The sequence below is a fragment of the Sporisorium graminicola genome, chromosome SGRAM_16 (assembly GCF_005498985.1).
Source record: "Sporisorium graminicola strain CBS 10092 chromosome SGRAM_16, whole genome shotgun sequence".
In the NCBI taxonomy this organism is placed as follows: domain Eukaryota; kingdom Fungi; phylum Basidiomycota; class Ustilaginomycetes; order Ustilaginales; family Ustilaginaceae; genus Sporisorium; species Sporisorium graminicola.
The window spans coordinates 527365-540807 of record NC_043726.1 but is presented as its reverse complement, the minus strand read 5'-3'; the positions used below and the strand labels follow the sequence as shown (position 1 = coordinate 540807).

General features: G+C 54.1%; 5 protein-coding genes across 5 annotated transcripts; 4 read left to right on the top strand and 1 right to left on the bottom strand.

The window, feature by feature from the left end:
• Window positions 1–985: 985 nt before the first annotated feature.
• On the top strand, window positions 986–2252 carry EX895_002802 (uncharacterized protein; the record flags this gene model as incomplete). The annotated part of the gene is made up of 4 exons (XM_029883400.1): window positions 986–1061; window positions 1301–1880; window positions 1973–2034; window positions 2131–2252. The coding sequence occupies 4 exons, from the start codon at window positions 986–988 to the stop codon at window positions 2250–2252; spliced, it is 840 nt and encodes a 279-aa protein (XP_029740435.1).
• Window positions 2253–4577: 2325 nt separating this feature from the next.
• EX895_002801 (uncharacterized protein) lies at window positions 4578–5822 on the top strand (the record flags this gene model as incomplete). Its single annotated transcript, XM_029883399.1, has 1 exon — window positions 4578–5822. One exon carries the CDS (start codon window positions 4578–4580, stop codon window positions 5820–5822), a length of 1245 nt encoding a protein of 414 aa, XP_029740434.1.
• Window positions 5823–6773: 951 nt separating this feature from the next.
• EX895_002800 (uncharacterized protein) lies at window positions 6774–8447 on the top strand (the record flags this gene model as incomplete). The annotated part of the gene is made up of 1 exon (XM_029883398.1): window positions 6774–8447. One exon carries the CDS (start codon window positions 6774–6776, stop codon window positions 8445–8447), a length of 1674 nt encoding a protein of 557 aa, XP_029740433.1.
• Window positions 8448–8955: 508 nt separating this feature from the next.
• EX895_002799 (uncharacterized protein) lies at window positions 8956–10641 on the top strand (the record flags this gene model as incomplete). Its single annotated transcript, XM_029883397.1, has 1 exon — window positions 8956–10641. The coding sequence occupies one exon, from the start codon at window positions 8956–8958 to the stop codon at window positions 10639–10641; it is 1686 nt and encodes a 561-aa protein (XP_029740432.1).
• A 753-nt stretch (window positions 10642–11394) lies between these two features.
• EX895_002798 (uncharacterized protein) lies at window positions 11395–12032 on the bottom strand (the record flags this gene model as incomplete). The annotated part of the gene is made up of 2 exons (XM_029883396.1): window positions 11395–11936; window positions 12026–12032. 2 exons carry the CDS (start codon window positions 12030–12032, stop codon window positions 11395–11397), a joined length of 549 nt encoding a protein of 182 aa, XP_029740431.1.
• Window positions 12033–13443: the final 1411 nt, after the last annotated feature.

The window sequence follows — 13443 nt, the reverse complement described above, 5'->3', positions numbered from 1 at the left end:
TTCGGTCAGACATGAACAAAGTGGCTCTCGAATGTTCCTTGAGACCGGAGAAAACGTTGCGTACTTGTCCCGATACTTGATCTGCAACAACGTGCTGCTCTGCTGTCAGGTATCTTTTGGGATCAGAGGTGTTGGTAGCGTCGCCAACGTAGAAACAGCGAGCTCGCAGAGGTTACTCGACTCGCAGCTTTTTGGGGTCAACAGCAATGTATAGTGGAGGTTCCAAGCGTGACCTGGGTCTGCTCGCTTGAATAGAGTCTGTCAACGTGTCGGGTGGCAGCGCAGAGGCGGTGGCTGCACCACCTGTTCCGATGAAGAGAAAGGCGTCTTTCACATTGGCAAGAGTTGATACGCCGAAGCTCGCAGTTCATCCGTAACTTGAATCGGGGTGCCTAGGCGGATAGATGTCTGCCCCTTGCTCGGCTAAAGCTCGCCAAAACCGCTTCCCTTGCATGACTCACTTCTTAAACTGGAACAAATTGTTAGGAGAGCTCACACTCGTTGCTTTCTACTGACGCCGGTTTACTTGCCAAGCGAAGGATCGTGCTTTTGTCTCCATACCCTGTTCAGCAGATGTTTCGAAGTTTTTCAAGCGATGATCGCTCCTGTCCGAGACTTAGTGTGACCAGGACGAAGTGTCTCGACGTGCAGTTTGAGACTGGGCTCAGCAGCAGTACTCGCGCTCGGCATTTGCTTTGCAAGCGCCAGAAGCTTTGGAATGCTGGAGACCTGTCGCCATGTCGCATATATATAAGAATCCAAATATCTGATTGTACCACGTTTCGAGGATATCACAATCTTCCCGACTTCTTGCTACCGTTCCACTAGCTCTCTTCTACAAGGTGATCATGAAGTCGATCATTGTTCTTGTGCTTGCCGTGCTTACGGGCATTTTTTCGCTCGTAAGCTGGTCCATCGCTGCCCACGTAAGCTAAACATGTCCCGTCGCGTTGATGTTGTCAACATACTGACTCCATCACCCCGCATGGCTCTTCTGCTACCAACACAGCTCATGCCCTACTATCGACTGGCCAGTGAAGGCTTCAGTCTCGACACCGTGAGTGTGAAGTTAACCCTACTCGACCCCTCTAGTCGAGGTCATCTTTCGCAAGTTACACCTGCTTACCTTCTCTGATCCCTCGCTGCACATGTGCTGCGAGTCAGGCTTGGGACTCTGGCTATGATTCGAACACCGGTTCCGGTTATATACCGGGCTATGGCCCAACAGGTTCCTCCGGCCCAGGTATCTGCTCTGATACAAACAAAGCTTTCGGATGCACACCCCCTGATTCACTCACAGGTTACGGTTTCAGCCCAGGCTCAAGCTCTGGAGCTGGCTATGGCTCAGGCTCAAGCTCTGGAGCTGGCTATGGCTCAGGCTCAAGCTCTGGAGCTGGCTATGGCTCAGGCTCAAGTTATGGCTCAGGCTCTGGCTCGGGCTCAAGCTCTGGCTCAAGCTCTGGCTCGGGCTCAAGCTCTGGCCCACCCGACTGTTCACGCTACGGCCCGGACAATCCCTATACGGGATCCGGCCCGGCCACACCCGAGGGGGGCTCAAGCTATGGCCCAGGGTTTTGTACAGGAAAGGGCGTCGGTAGCGGTTCACGGAACAGCTCGGCAAGTGGCTACGGACACAACTATGCATCTACCAGCACTTGGACGTTTGCTGACGGTATCAAAGCTCCGCTTGCCGTGAGTGCCCTTGGGCTCGCTGTTGCCGTCTTGCTATTCCTTTTTTCTCCTGCTCTTGCTCTGTACGCTTGGAGGGAGCGCAGCTCCGAGGCAGCAGTGCCTCGATGGCTAAATCGTACCATGCTTGGCCTCGCCTTCATTGGCTTTGCTACGGCCATTGCTATGTTTGGTGTCTATGGTTATTACCAGTAAGTTAGCATAGGCTGACTCATCGACAGGAGCTACAAAAAGCTGATCGTTTCCCCTTCTGACTCTCTTTGGGTGCCCTCTGAACGAGCAGTTTCTTGGGCGGCGAGCCTGCTGCTGAAGCCACTATGTTGCTCTTGGCCGCCATCACTGGGAGTAAGTCTTCTAGTGTCATGCAGACTAATCCTTGAGCCGTGCCCTTATGCTAATCTTCCTTTACTGATTTTGCGACTGCAATCTTGGCCAAAACAGTTGCAGCAACTCTTGTCCCCCATCTGCCTGCCAAATGGTTCGAAAAGCACAAGACAGGAGAAAACAAATTCCAAGTCAAAGAGATCAAGAATGACCACATTGCTGCTTCGGAGCACGCCTAATCTGCACGGTTGATGGGTAGCAGCGATCGAACACCTTGTTACTGAAAGGCGTCGTCACTTGCTGCGTTTCGTTCTGAAAACCTCGGGTTGTCAACTTTGCCTCTCGTGCGACACGGCGAGCGGAGCTCGCTTCCCACCTCTTCATATGTCTAGGCCTTGTATCTATGTTTCTTATGTTTCTTCTCTTCCTCCATCATCTCTCTCATCGTCGCTAGGCTAGTCACCGCCTAGCGCTCGAGTCTTTCCCTCCCTGTACTCCCTCCCTTTGTCTTTTCGCTCGCCCTTGCGCTCTTCCAGCCCCCTTTCCGGCGGGCAGGTAGACTCATTTAGCTCTCAGGTCTAACCATAGGCGGAGCCGCAATCAAGCCATTCTCTCTCATTCATGCAGCGAGTGACACTCAGCCGGGACCCTCGTCATTCAAATGTTTAATACCGACAGTGGTGCCGTGAAAAGAAGGCCGTTGTGGATCTTGCTAATACTTTTCTTCACACGAATTTCACGAAGCTTTTCGGGTTTTCTAGTTGATCCTGCGGCATTTTTTGTGACGAGCATGGTCGGCACCATGCAAGCGAAGAAAAATCCAGTCCAAGCGCCTCTCGTCTGCACTACAAGTAGCCTCGAGCTAGCAACTGTCCAACGCAATGAGACAATCACGAACAATAGCGAACAGTGCAGAACAAAAGAGAGCGGAACTGCGAGCGATACAGCCGACATGATGCGATATGACCGAGTAATCAGTCAACGTTCTCTCTCTCGAAAAGTTTGTGTAGGAGCCTGCACTAGCACGTGCTACTGTGGAACGAGACTGAACAACAAGCAATAATTTGACGGCACAGAGCGGGACCGAACCGGACGAATGACAAAGCAGGCATTGCGACGAAACGGCGTGCATCTGCTAGGCGATAGTGTGTGACTCTTTTGAATCTTGGAGTAGGCACGTTGCAGCATGCGAGTCTTTCTGGCCTTAACGTTTCGACGTCGCCACCTGGCGCACTTAATGCCGTTGGTGAAATGCACTTTTTGACGTCTTGGCGGTCCTGTCCATGAGAAACCAAAAATAAAAACCCACGCTAGGCGCCAACCTGCAGCAGCGAGTGTGCAGGCGGTTCCCGGAATAGAATGACGCGACAGGCATGTTGTCATACTGTGGCGCCCTTTCACGAGTGATTTAAATATTATACTGCTACTGGAAAGCGTGAATAGTTCCCGGCTGTCCTATACCCGGTCGCTTGGTCGCTTGTTTGACAGGCGGCAATCAAGGGTCTCAGGATCGGCAGTTTTGTGCGTCTTGTAGATCATTATACCAATCTGCGCCGACATCTCTCAAACAACAAATGATGCCTTTTTCTCTTTCTCACAGCACCCTTCCATCGCCCGTGCAGCTCGACGACCTAGCTCGCTTCCTCCAAGCTTATGGCGCTGCGAACCGCGTGACCCAGACCTCGCGATGCTAGATGATCACACTGCTGTTTTCAATTTATCAGCATTCCACTCTACCCCTTGGCAATTGCTGGCTTCTCGTTGGATATTGCCAACGTGTGCCCTTAGGCTGATCCCTTCCGCAAACGGTAAATCGACGTCTCTGAGCCAATTGTTGCGAGCTGCTCAAGCGTGCCCCCCTTCCCGCTTAACTCTTGCATGAACCGACACCGTCCGTTCTCCGAGAGTTCTTCTTCGCTTCCGAAGTACTGGAACAACGCAGTATCGTGTAACTCGCTCCATTCCGACAGTTTCTCCCGCGCGCTCCTTCTCCCGTCTCTTCAACGCCTGCAGAACCCATCAACATTGTGGCAAATCTATCTCATGCTGTGTGGTAACCTTTGGTGGGCTCTACCAGGATGTCATATAGACAGATAAGCAAGTTTGAAAATGGCCCTTAGACCAAGGTTGGCGGCGGTGAGGCGTCGGATGCCATCTCGCTCTTCGCCAGATGAGATGATACAGCTGGAAGAGAAAGGCAATCGCTTCTTCTTCATGTCCCGGTTTGGTACAGAGAAGAACGAGAAGCGTAAGATGCCCTGCTCCTTGTACTCTGCCTCTACTCTCGTTGATCAATGCAACGCATGTTAGGACTGGACGTCTGCGCGTGCACTTGCATCAGAACCAGCGAGCTACGATGACAAACTCGTGCGCACTGCTACGACTTGCTCTATCTCTATGAGCATACCTATATCTGTGCTCAAGAGGTATATAGCCTGACCTGTTCTGGCTCTTTCGGTTGTTTGTTTTCCTTCATCACTCTCAAGCTCTTCTTCCTTCGCCTCCTCCTTATAAATCGTTTGTTTTTTCTCTTCCTCACCCTCTCAAAGAACGTACTTGGCAAGATGAAGTTCCCCTTCAACCTGTCCATTCTTCTCTCGGTTGCCTTCATGGCAGCCCCCTCCATGGCGATGCCCAACTTGGGAAAGATGCTGGCTCCCGGACCCAACGGTGGACCTTCGTTTCTCGAGAGGCGCCTGCTTTCGGCCGATCCCCTGCACCTGAACAACCTGTTCACCGACCTCACCAACAAGGTTAAGGAGCTGCAAAACGCTACAGACATTCCGATTGTCAGCGACTTGCTCAACACCAAGATCAGCGAGATTACACCCGAAACGATCTACGCGTCCTTTGGTGTTCGACGTGATGGTGGACTTCTGCCGCCTGCCGAAGACTCGGCTCACCCTTACATTGCTCCTGCCAAGGGTGCAAAGCGTGGACCTTGCCCTGGTCTCAACACGATCGCCAACCACGGTTACCTTCCTCGCAACGGTATTGTCAACCCCATCGAACTACTGGTTGGTACGTTCAATGGCCTCAACCTCAGCCCGGATCTTGCTGCCATCCTCGCTGCTATCTCTTTCGTCGGTATGGGCGACTTGCTGCAGCTGAAGCTCTCTATCGGGGACGGCTACGGTCTCGGTGATGGTTTGAACCACCACGGTATCCTTGAAGGTGACGGTTCGGTTACACGCAAGGACCACTATTGGGGTAACAGCTGGGACGCTGATCCGACTCTGGTGGAAAAGTTCATCAACGAAACAAACACCTACGGCAACGGCAACATCAACATTTGGTCGCTTGCCAACTCTCGTTACCGTGCTTGGGAGGATGGACGCAACAACAACCCCGTCTTCGACTTCAACCCTTGGCGCATGCTCGTCGCGTACGGTGAGAGTGGTTTCGTCCACGAGAACCTGCGCGGATCGTTCGTCAAGTTTGACGAAGAGATGATTAGGAGCTGGTTCCTCAAGGAGCGATTCCCTAAAGGTTGGAGCAAGCGAATCGTCCCCATGTCCACACCGGAGATTCTGGCCTGGGCCGGTATCGTTGCTATCCCTAAGCCTGTCCTGCCTGGTTGGAGTGTCGGAAAAGGCGCTTTCATTCCCCTCCCTACCACCGACGGCGCTTACAAGGAGCTCAAGTCTCTGTTCAACCCTAACACCACCGGTGCTACCCTCGGTGAACTGTTCTGCGATGCGGGTAGTGCCGTGCTTAGCTTTGTCCCTTCGCAGATCACCAATCTCCTCGCCGATATTGGTATCAAGGGTGTCGATTCTTCCTTCAGCTGCTCTTCTCTTGCAGCGTAATCTGCTACCCATCCTTAACATCGCTGTAAAGCGAACGCTGAGCTGTCCTCCGGTCTTCTCCCCCTCCTCCTCAACATTCTTTTCGTCCTCACCTTCTGTCTCAACTCGTTTCATTATCCTTTCTTTTCTCTTGCTTCGTTTCGTCCACACTCCCTCAGCTGCGTTGGATGTCCCTGGGTGGCGGAAGGCGTACCTGCTGTGATTTTCCTTAGTCCTTGGTTGTGGATAGATTTTCCTTCTGCTTTCAATTTGGATCCTTCCCCCTCTAGAGACTCGTTGTCTATGCAAGCGCAAGCGGCCGTTCTCCGAAGGACAGTGTCAAGAGCATGGAGCCCATCGTTGCCTTGATTGGGATCGATCACGCTTGAAAAATCGATCGAACGTGAAATCGGGCCGCTCGCGCATTTTGGCACAGCCAGCATGAATTCTGTTGTGCCGAAGTCTCGGCACAGATGGCTCGCTTAGGCTCGCGGCGAATTTGGACAAGACTCGTTGAGCGCTGCCGCCGGCTCGACCTGTACTAGCTTGCATTCGACGGTCTTCGCAGCCCCGCAAACCTCGTACAGCCCGGTATCTAACACGGAAAAGGCTTGCCGATACAGTTGCGTAGTACTGGATTGTGCGGCGAACACAATTCCAAAGACGGCTGTTGCGAATTGCTGTTGCGAACGACATCGGCCCCTTTCTCGTTTCGAGGAAGATTGATCGACAATGCAGCGCTCTGCCTCTGGTACCTTGCTTGCTACTGTGAACCCCCTGTTTACTGTAGGTCCCGTCGGCAGCAGTCGTGCCGCGCTTCAGGAACCAGGGTCTTGCGTCCGCTAAGAGAAATCACAACGTTCTGGTCGTTGAGTCCGAGCAAATGCTTATATAAGATGCTCTTGGTTGCACGCCGCCCTGCCGGTTGCTTCTTCCTTCCAAATCGCGTTCAAGCTCACTACCTGAAGCAACATGTTCAAGGTACACGCAATCCTGCTTGCCGTACTCTTAGCCTTCATCAGCAAGGAGCACGTCAGCGCCCATGTCGGCCGTGGCATGCCCGTCCACCATCACTTGCAGGCTCGAGTTGGTTCCACCACAGACCAGGACCGTCATCTGAGCATCTATCGTCGCTCGCTCCGCCAGGACAACGAGAGAAGGTCGCAGTTTTTGCACGAGTCGATCCACGAGAACGTGAGGCGAGCTGCATCCAAGGATGGTCACGAGATTCCAGCGTACAGCAAACGTCAAAGCACCTCTGACACTGGCGGCTCTGCGGGTTCCAGCAGCACGGGCCAGACTGATGCTCACGGTACCACAGAGGAGTCGGCTGCGAAGCTCGACAATCCAGTCGAGCAATGCACGCCGTACAATCTGCCCGTCATCGGCCAGATCATTTCGCAGTTCCCACCCGTATGGACTGTCGCCGATATCCTCCAAGGCGATACCGAAGCCACGCAGCTGTTGCAGACCATCAACGCCTCTGGAATCATTCCTACAGGCATTGCTCCTCGCGGTACGCAGCCGAGTTCGCTCAGTGGCGCTGACCTCGATGGCGACTATTCTCTCAGCCAAGATCCCGACTGCTGGTGGACTGACAAGATGTGTACCACCCCTAAACATGCCGGTCTCTTGCCGGACGTCACAACGTGTAACGAGCCCTACACTTGGGGTTACACCTTTGACGATGGTCCCAACTGCACCCATAATGCGCTGTACGATATGTGGGCCGCCAACAACCAAAAGGCTTCTCTGATGTACATTGGCTCCAACGTCCTCGATTGGCCGTTGGAGGCACAGCGAGGAATTGTCGATGGACACCACATCTGTGTCCACACTTGGTCGCATCGATACATGACTTCTCTCACCACCAGCCAGGCGTTTGCAGAGCTCTGGTACACGATAAAGGCAATCAAGTACGTCATGGGCGTCACACCCACCTGCTGGCGTCCACCGTACGGCGATGTCGACGATCGCATCCGCGGTATCGCACAAGGTCTCGGTCTGCGAACCATCATGTGGAACGTCGACACCAACGATTGGAACATTGCCCCTTACGGTCCCATCCCTACTGCCTCGATGCGCCAGACCTACTCGAGCATCATCTCGATGGCCACCATGGCCCCTGCTGCCACCGGCGGAGTCATTGTTCTCGAACACGAGCTCGAGCAGTCGGCTATGAATATGAGCGTGGAGCAGTATCCTGCGGTCAAAGCTGCTTGGAAGCACGTCGTACCCCTCAACGCCTGCCTCAACATCACCCACCCTTATCCCGAGGACATCACCTACCCGGACTTTAGCGACTACATCGCTGGCAACGTTGTCGCCTCTGGTCTCCCCAACAACCACATGGAAATTGCTTCGACCGTCAAGGTGACGGCGCAAGGCACGCTTTCTGGAATGGGCAGCACATTCCCTACCGCCACCGACGGTTCTGGTAACAGCGCAAACTCGGTCGCACAGACGTCCGCGCCCACCAATTCCGGTTCAAGAGCGGGAAGCGCAGGAAGTGCCTCGAGCCCCAGTTCCAGCTCAAAAGGTTTCGCCCAGTTCAGCGGTGCTTCCTCTGTCTCCTCCGTCTCGTTGCTTACCCCTATGCTTGTGGCAGGTTGCGCCATGGTGGGTGCCCTGTTGGTGTTTGTCTGAGCTTGTTTCTTCCGATGCCCACAAAGATGGCCTGAGTCTCTACTGACTTACCTTTGTCTAATACGAACAATGCAATAACTTTCCCGATTAAACCCTGGTGAGGCCGTGATGAGTAAGATTGCGACTTGGGCTTCGTCGTGTGACCACGTCGCCGCCCAGAACCTTGTCCACTCGCTTCAAGGTTCACACCGAGCGCCGCTTCACGTTATCGTGTCAACCGACCCCCTGTCCCACCGTCCGTATCGTGGTAGCAATGACCGTGGGAACGGCCATAAGCCTCATCAACACGAGGGAGCGAAAAGTCCCTGTACTCAACGTCCTCACCTTTGACGTGGGAGGAGCCTGTCCTAAGCTGATTGTTCGCAAGCTATAAAGCGCTTCTCGACAGTCTACTAGACGAATCAAGTCCTGCTCATCCAGGTCAGCACCAGGTCTTCTTTTAGCTTCCTCTTCCACCAGCTTGTCTTTGCCCAACTGTCCCTGTCCAACAACCGCGTGTCGCATCGCCATGCTGGGTCTAGCACCACGTTTTGTGTGGCTCGGCATCTTGTCCGTCGCATCACATCACCTCGTCTTCCGTCGCATCGAGCTATGGCCTTTTCAGCTTGCCTTGCTCACCTTTGTCCTCTTCAGCATCGACGTTTGCCTTCGGGTACATGTCGAAGGTATTTCAGCCTTCCTGGACGCCCTCAAGCCTGCCTATCTCGATCTGACCGTGTACACCTTGGGAGTCTTGGCAAGCATCGGTGCATACCGTCTCCTGTTCCACCGACTTCGACACTGCCCAGGTCCCAAGTGGTGGGCCCTGTCCAAGTTCGCGTTCATCTCCGTCGACAGGAAGGGTCTTCGCGCTAGAACGGTAGAAGCGGCGCATCAGAAGTACGGAGATGTGGTGAGGACGGGCCCTCGCGAACTCTCGATCAATGCGCCTTCCGCGATTGTGCCCATCATGGGCGCGAAGAGCTCCTTTTGGCGTGGCCCGTGGTACGCAGCTTCGGCAGGCTCGAGGAGTCCCCACGTTCCGAGGAATTTGCATGCGCTACTGAACGAGTCGGACCACGCCGCTCGCCGCAAGGTCTGGGAAGTTGCCTTCTCTGCGAAGGCGCTCAAGAGCTATGAGCCCATCCTGATTGAAGTCCTGGAAATCATGATCGACCAGCTAGAAGGACGTGCGCGACGCAAAGAAACGATCAACATCGACGACTACTCCTCCTTCTACGCTTTCGACGTCATGTCGCAGGCTGGCTTTGGTGCAGATTTTGGCCTGCTCCACCACGGCCAGCTGACGCCCATGATTCAAGCATTCCAAGCTTTAATGACATTCATGCAGCTCGTTGGCAATTTGCCTTACCTCGTCGAGATCCTCGGACTGCTGCCCAACCCGATGGCCGAGTTTGACAAGTACATGAACCAGGTGGTCGTGGAGCGAAAGGCGCGCAAGGAGGCGAAGCCAGACATTATGGGACAACTCCTCCACGACGTCAGCGAGACTGCAACGAGCAGGACCAGCAAGCGCAAGGATGCAGAGGCAGTATCGGATGCACGACTCATTGTCGGCGCTGGAAGCGACACTTCCTCGACGACGTTGGGCATTGCCACGTTCTTCCTGATGGAAAGCCCCCAGATCCTAGCTGACCTGCGTCAAGAGCTGCTGGACGTGTTCGGCGATGACCCCTCCTTGCTCACCAACGTTGCTCGGATGGACGATAAGACGTGCCCCCTGCTCAATGCCGTCATCAACGAATCGCTCCGAATCTTCCCTCCCGTTCCTGGCGGCCTGCAGCGTGAGAGCCGTTCTCCTGCCATCGTCGAAGTCAATGGAAGCAAAATCGTGATCCCAGCTGACACGGTGGTCACGCTGCCCATCTGGTCGATCCAACGAGACGCCCGCAATTTCTCGCCCGAGCCCCTCAAGTTCCGGCCCGAGCGGTGGCTCCGTCCAGACAAGGAAGTGCGGTTCAACAAGGCAGCCTTTATCCCGTTTTCGCTCGGCAAGACTTGGTGCGTGGGAAAGGCACTGGCTTACATGGAGCTGCGCCTCGTGCTCGCCAACCTGGTGAGGAGATTCGATTTCGTGCCCGCGGATAAGTACGACGCGCAAAAGTTCCAGGATGGACTGGTGGACGCGTTTGTCGTGCTGCGTAACCACAAGCTACCGGTCCACGTCCGCATTCGTGATCACGCCGGACCGTAAGATGATCTGTACCAAAGTACAGGGTGCCATCGTGCATTCTAAGTGTGGTGATCTATAGCTGTGCTTATCTGTGTGAGGTCAGTCGCCAAGTTGGAGGGGTGCAAACTGGAGACGAGTCAAGACCACCAATCGTACATGTCTTCTCCCTGTTCTCAACGGCTGGTTTGCATGAGCTGTTCGTCAAGATCGCGAGGCAAGTGACTGTCAAATGTGGGCAGCATGCTCTGTTGCGCTGGCACGACAATATTGCGTGTTGCGGAAGGCTCTGTGTGAAAAAGGCTGCCTGCATCCCGGCGTTGAGACGACGATGTGGTCAGCGACAGGGGCGGAGACTGGATCCGCTCTCTGCGAAGTCTTGTACTCGTTCTAGAGGTGTCAAGCTTGCGTTCGATGCGAGCCCGGATGAGACTGACGATGCCAATCTCCTGACGAACGCAACGATCAGGATCGACACCTTGTTGCCGCTGATGGTCGCGTGGGTGAAATTGCCGCGTGATGGGGTCGCTAACAACTCAGCACTGTCAAGCAACCAGTCTGCCGAATCAGCGACGTCGGGCAGTCCGGCTCCAAAGTCGGCGGATTTTCCGACGTGGCTTTTCGCAGTCTCTGGAGAATTTGAGGGAAGGAAAGCGTCTTTGTGGAAAGCAGTCGCAGATCATATGCAGGGTCAATCACACATGCTCGGCCTGACGCAAGAGGACAACGATACAGATGCCGGATCTATGTGATATATTAAAGATGGGTTCAGCCTAGCTACAGGAAGCGTTCCAGGATCCAGTCGGTCTGCACACAGCTGCCCATGGTGAAGTCGTGGTGGCCCACCTTTTCAAAGCCATGCGTCTGCAAGTAGAATTTTTGTGCCTTCAGATTGTCTTCCCACACGCCCAGCCAGATGGCTTTGTATCCTTGCTCGACAGCATAGCTGAGCGCCTTTCCCATGAGCTGCGACCCAACGCCTCGTCCCTGTGCTTTCGAGTGTGTATAGATGCGCTGCAGCTCGATGGTGTTTGGCGGCTTGATCTTGAGACACGGCTCTTGAGAGGAGCGATTGAGCTGGACGAAGCCAAGTAGCTCTTTGGTGATGTCATCGCGAGCGACGTAGAAGAGATGGGATTGGTGATCTTGGATTTCGCTCTCTATGCGTTGTGTGCTGTACGACGTCTTGAGGTAGTCGTCCATGTCTTGGGCAGGCATCGAGTGGGCAAACGACTCAAAGAATACGCTGCCCCCGAGAGATGCAATCTCGGCAGCATCCGAAGCGGTGGCTCTGCGGATATTGGAGCTGATGGGCTCAACTGTAGGAGGAAGGAAGGCAAGGGGCAGATGAAAGCGTTCCGTGTCAGTTTTGACCGCCAGGTTTGCGCTCAAGATCACAGCTACGTACCGGTCATGGCTTTGCTGACTGCTTGCTCCGACTCAAGCCTCGAGAGTGTGAGTGACAGAGAGGTGTGGTGCGTCAGAGGCAAGCTGTTTCCGCGCTCGTCTCTTTAATTCATGCTTGAGGTCGACGGAGCACCCGATCGCGTTGATTTCTAGAAGAGGAAGGAGAAAAAAGCAGGTAATTTGTCTCGCGCCGCGTGCTGTTTGTTGTCTCAGCTGTCAGTCTGCCAAAATCCAACGCAGGGTCCAAGCTATGAAACCAGGCTCGTGTGTTGGTGTGGAGAAGATCAGACTGCTGCCGAGCCATCGGAAATATCGGGAAATGTGTCGGAGAAACTTGTCGAGAACCACGCGAAACGCGCACACACACAGACGGTCACTGAGCTCGATCGCGCTCATCTGGCGAACGGATCGAATCCACTTGAAAAATAGACGGCGGCGGGAAGTCAGAGAAACGATCAGGATATCGTGAACGATTGTCTCGAAGAGCATTCGCAACCGTACGACAAGTGATCGGATCGCCTACTGCTTGGAAGATGGCAGCTGAAAAGGTAACTACCCCAGATCCAGGCACGGCCTTTGAGTGTTTACCAGCTCGTTCCCAGGGCAACGGACAGGATGAATACAGTACAAATATGTTGATGCGATGACCGAGGCGGGTGTGAAGATGGGAGAAATAGACCAAGGCGTGCACGTCGGTGGTGCGATAGGCAAAATAATCGCCCCAAACGGCGGAGTGGATGAGTTCAGTTAATCCAATCCACCCCTCACTTGCTTGTCCGCTCTCCCGCCCGCCTGTTCATCCGCCCGTGCCTGAAGCCCCTTGGGAACGAAGCGGAACAAAGAAAGTGCCCGTCCACTTATTCACATGTCGCCATCTGCGGCCACTCAGTTTCCTTTCCCATTCTCCAGATGGTAAGCCAGCGAATGCCAAGTACAGTAAGGTGACCGGAAAAATCGGAAAACAGGAACACGGCCTTTGGCAATGGTCAACGGGTCGAATAAAGCAGGCAACCGCTGCGGCCAAGCCTCGGTTCAAGTCACATTGCTCGAGAGCACCGTACATCCTTGTCCTGCTGAAAGGGCATCACCCTTGCAATCTGTCTGCGATGAGCGCCCGTTACGCAACATTGGGTTTCACGCCGGGCGTTTCTGCCGTTAAGTTACCTGCAGGGTTAAAAGGTGCCCCTTGATGTGCCAACACACCATCTTTACTCCGTCTCGTATGCGTCGGAAACTTCCTTGCTGGAGATCATGTGTTGTTCTTGCCGTTGCGCTTGCTCGATTGTCTCGATGAATGGTCAAGGGTCTGCACACACATAGCAATTGTATAGCAAACGACATCGTTCTGCTCCTCTTATCAAAAGGTACAAAAGCGTGCCTGTCTGTCAGTGCTTGCTCAGCCGCCTGACCCATCTACGC